General features: G+C 40.6%; 1 protein-coding gene across 3 annotated transcripts in view; it reads left to right on the forward strand.

Moving 5' to 3' along the window:
- The window catches only part of LOC144981164 (uncharacterized), a 289,898-nt gene that overhangs the window by 240,352 nt on the left and 44,546 nt on the right, over window positions 1-5,000 (forward strand). For all 3 annotated transcript variants that reach the window (XM_078929320.1, XM_078929321.1, XM_078929322.1), the window contains 3 exons: window positions 1,265-1,331; window positions 1,625-3,270; window positions 3,702-3,913. In XM_078929320.1, coding sequence (XP_078785446.1) covers window positions 1,265-1,331; window positions 1,625-3,270; window positions 3,702-3,913 — 1,925 coding nt within the window. The remainder of the gene's footprint in view (window positions 1-1,264; window positions 1,332-1,624; window positions 3,271-3,701; window positions 3,914-5,000) is intronic.

The raw sequence follows: 5,000 nt of genomic DNA on the forward strand, positions 1-5,000 counted from the left end.
ATGTTTTTTTTTTTTAGTTTAGTGTTCTTTTTTCGTTGGCTGAGGAAGGGTTTTCATGTTGAGTATTTCATTATTTTAAAACTGTTTTATTTATAATGTTTTTCTCCTCTGAATACACTTTTATGCTCGTCGGAGAAATATTTAATAAGGGCGTCCGCCATTGTTCCGATAGTTTAGAGCCAGTTACTAAGTTACCATGCGTCATTACGAGGGACGTGACGTCACGACTGTTGACGCGTATTTCTAGCTGCTTAGTTATCAATATATATAGCATGATAGATTGCAATCAGAGTCCGATTGTTAAAGGTTAAAAACTACCGTCAGATTGTTTTGTGGTTGAATTTACGTGATTATGTCGTATTGTAATGACTCGGTCTATTTTCCATTTAGACAGACTTGTTATTCCAAAACGATACATAAGTGCGGCTATGTGGTCTAGTGGTATGACACTCGCTTTCGGATGGGAAGTTCCTGGGTTCGAGCCTCGCTCGGCGCATGGTTGAGTCATTGGAGAAGGCCCTTTACTCACATTCTCTCACCGTACTCAGGTGTAAAATGAGTACCTGGCCGTTAACAGCGTCGTCTCTGTCCGAAAAAAATTGTAATATTGCCTAACAGGCGTCATGTCCTGTCCTACATGTTAAGCTCAATTAAAAAATATTTCGATTATTCCAAAGCGCTCATCAGGTCTCGATGGCTGGGATAGCGTGGCTCAGCAGTACGGTCTTTGCTTCGCACCCGAAAGGTACCGAGTTCGATCACCCCCCGCTACTCTCTGTGTGGTCTTGAGCAAGTCATCTCGCCTTAGCTCACTTTGCGGCGCTGCACTGCGGCTGACGCCTGGGTTATTCCAGTCTTCCCTTGGAATATACCCTAAAGACAAATTCCCCGTATGGGATGAATAAACGGAATTTTAAAAAAAAGATTGTGATAGACTGACTCACGCTAGTATGATGTGACGGAGAATCTGATGCCAAAAAGAGAAGTTTTTTTTAAATGATCGTAAACATGAAATTTCTGTTTTTCTCTCTTTAATAAACTGCACCCATTTTTCCTTATATAACAATGTGAAATTTACTGTAAGCTTACATTTAATATACAAAAATATATAAAATGGACGTTTCGGGTTTCGCCTTTATCAACAAAACAGGATGAATGAAACGCTACAGACGAATGAGATAATGTGGTAGTGGCGTGGTTAAGATACTTCGACTTCAATGGCAATAAGGCTCTAAAAACAAATATTTTACCCTTTTGTTCTCAGGGGTGAAGATGAACTTCGTCAGGTCAGGGAAATGCCCGAAGAGGAAGAGGCAGAAGCTTTGGAGATGGTGAGTACTATGCATTGTCTCTATTCAGTTGTGTGATAAAAGCTGTAAAAATATGTGCTCGATAGCAATTCCTGCAAATACAATAACAAATACAAGAAAAATAATTTTTACTCAAAAATTCCGCTCTCCTGGGATTTGCCGCATTCTGACAGTGTTATTGTGAAAATGTTCGCACCAAGCATTTCCCCTATGAGATGAATAAAGGGAATTTTAATGATTTTTATTATTTTATTTTATTATTATTTAACATTTTATAATTTTTTAAAGAATCATTCTTCATTAACTTTTTTCAGGAACAACTGAAAAAATTGAAGTTCAAGGACGAGTCAGAAGACATGGCTGAAATAGAAGACAGCGACCCTCAGGAAAGGAATCTCACAAAAAGTCATCTCCACACACACGGAAAGACAATCCACAAGGAGCTCTTAAAGAAATCGGTGACCAAGAAAGGACCCCTACCCCCTCCTCCTCCTCCTCCAATGTACAAACGTACACATCATGGACGCTATGAAGGAGTACCTACACACGACACTGATGACACAACAGATGACGACAGAGAAAGAACCTTGCCTTTACGTGGCGGGATCAATATGGCGAATAGCTCAGAAAAGCTCCAGTGGTCTTCAGCATCTGGACAAGACCTTCGATCAAATTTTGACGATTCTACAAATAGAAGCACAGGTTCTTTGAGCACATTTGGTCGGAGACCATCTTATGAAAAAGAATCGAATTTACGAAAATCTGAAAACGATATCAAACTGTCTTCAGGAGTCGTCAATCTCCCATCAAATGAACCCGACCCTAAACATCTTGTAAAGGCAGATGTCCACCCTGGCGGGAAACCTGTCATGGTCAGCATCACTCCTAGAGATAATAACCCAAATAGCAATAAATCATCTAGACCTGGCAACTTTTACGTGCCTCCTTCAGAACTCCGAGCCCAGTCTCCAAAACTGTCAACATTTGGCCAGAGGAATCAAAGCAACTCTTCTCCTTCTTCAACTCCCACAACTAATCAGTCTGGGTTCATGACTTCGACTCCCACAAGCGCATCGTCCAATATTTCTGCGTCTCCACAGTCAACAAATACTTCTAAAAATAACCAGTCGCAATCTCAGTCGCCAACAGCAGCTACTCCTTCAACGGGTGCAACAAATAGGCAAGATCTTTCTAGAAATTTCCAAGATAACATCTGGGGATCTCCAGGTTTGCTCAGCATGAGCGACATTCCAGAAGACCCCCATGAAGACGATCAGAGCGGCATCAGCGGCAGTCAAAAATCAGCATCCATGTACGGCAGCAGCGAAATCTTCGAAATCCCTGAAACTGGCAACACGTACTACAACCTGGACTCAGATATCGACATACCGCCTCTGGAGTCCGACACAGATTTATGGTCCGACGGAGGTCTTCCGAGCCCACGTCTGTGGTCTCCAAGGACGGCAGCAGAGAAAGGAAAGACCAATGACGATATTAAGTTAATTCCCGGAGCTTTAAAATCCCCGGGTCCGAACTCTGGTAGACTGGTAGTGCTGAAGCCGAGGCCCAATAGCAGTATCATATTACAATCGAGTCAATCTAAATCGCCTGGAGTACCAGGAGCAAAACTATCCTCTCAGCCACCGCCTCCGGCTTATGAAGAAATTTCTCAGTGTTCCAACACAGCATTTGAATTCCCACCACCTCCGGCTTTTCTTCAGACGCCTGATCAAAGTGAACCTGCCGGTAAGAATGGTTCGTCGGCAAAAAATACAACCGGAGATTATGTCCTCATAAAACACGAAGGGAAAGATGAAAAGGGAAACGATGGTAAAGGCGAAGATGCTTCAAAGGTTGAGGATGCTTATGCTGTTCCTGCCAAGAAAACGAATGGAAATGCTCCTGGTAGATCTGGTGGTGGAGGAGGTGGTGGCAAGAAATCTCTTTTTGGCCCGACATAGTAAGTGTTCAAATCCACATTCAATAATCAGTTAAAATGAAAGTATTTGGAGTTATTTAGACTTTTCGTAAAAAGAGCAAAAACAATGGGCATAATTTAATTTTAAAACTCAAAATATGTATTGATTGTATAAATGGGTTTAATGTATTTTTTGAAAGTTGATGTTAAATACATTCTGCGTTTACGTTTATTTTATGTTTTAAAATCTAAATTTCAAATGAGCTAAAGTGATAAATCTATACAAATGTGTACTCAAAGTAATGGAATCGTCATCATCATCATCATCATCATCATCATCACATCATCATCATCATCATCACCATCATCATCATCATCATCATCATCATCATCATCATTATCATCATCATCATCATCAACAGAAGCAACAAGAACAATAACAGCACCGTCATTATCTCCCCTTTCTTCTTTAGCATGAATATGACCATCTTGTCCACGCTATGCATTTTGAGTCTGGTCACCACTGGGGTCATGTGTCGTATTCTGGCCAATCAGGACGAGACCAGAGTGGACATCACCGTATTTGCCCCAGCCCACTTTCTGACGAATAGCACTCGCGTGCTCTTCGATGAGCTGAAAGACACTGAAGCCTTGGGACTTGATTCTGTGGGTGTTCTAGTGTACGGTGAGTCATGGCTAAAACGTTGAGATGATTATGACAACTACGAAGAAGAAGATGATGATGGTGATGATTGTGGTGGTGGTGGTGGTTGGTGGTGGTGATGGTGATGGTGGTGATGATGATGATTGTGACATGGTAGTTGTGGTGGTGGTGGTGGTGGTGGTGGTGGCGAAGGTTGTAATGGTGATGATGGTCGTTATGAAATTGTATTAATTGAAGCAGGAGGATTGTGCGTGGTTGGGGGGGGGGGAAGAGAGAGAGAATAATAGGAAGAGGAAACAAATAAAATCTTTGATATTCTCTAAGTTAATGAAGGATTCGGCAGTGTTAATCCTCAAAATAGAACACTTGTTTACGTTATATGATGTTTGTATATGTTACGTGTTGCTGTTGGTAATGCGCTTTGAGAACGTTTAGTGGATATTGCTCTATATAAATGCTTTATGTTTTTTTATATATATAGGCTACTCACTTTGCGCATGGCTATATTGTTTTACGCCACTGTTTCCTTAGATGAAATTTCCTGCTTCATTCAATGTGTCCGGTCCTTGGCAGGAGTCAAGGCTCTTGTTTATAAATAAATTAATCGCGAAAGTGTTTCTGGTGTGTCAATAAAACATCATTTGTGACCCAACGTCTCAAAACAGTATTATGTCGGGATGTACCAGATGCTAAAAAGTCAAATTATAGTTAAAGTAGTCAAAGATATGAATTATTGATATTTAGCACTCTAAAATGGGACATTCATTCTCCTCTATAGAGAATCCAAGTTCAACTTATGTCTGATATTTCTGGCTACAAATTCCATTTTCAGCAACTTAATCATCCCAACTTAATACCGCTTTGAGACGAGGGATCACATATGTGACCCTTTTCCTCAAAACGGTATTTAGTCGGGATGGTTGAGATGCTAAAAATTGAATTTATAGCCAGAAATATCAGACTTGTGTTGAGTTTGCATGTTTTATTGAGGAGATTGGATAACATATTTTAGGGTGCTAATGCCAACAATCTATATTTTTGACCAGTTTTAACATTAAATTCGGCTTTTAAGCATCTGGTTCGTTCCGACATAATACCGATTTGAGAC

This window comes from Berghia stephanieae, chromosome 10, assembly GCF_034508935.2.
Source record: "Berghia stephanieae isolate SIO BIC M18660-M18661 chromosome 10, UCSD_Bste_1.3, whole genome shotgun sequence".
Classification (NCBI taxonomy): domain Eukaryota; kingdom Metazoa; phylum Mollusca; class Gastropoda; order Nudibranchia; family Aeolidiidae; genus Berghia; species Berghia stephanieae.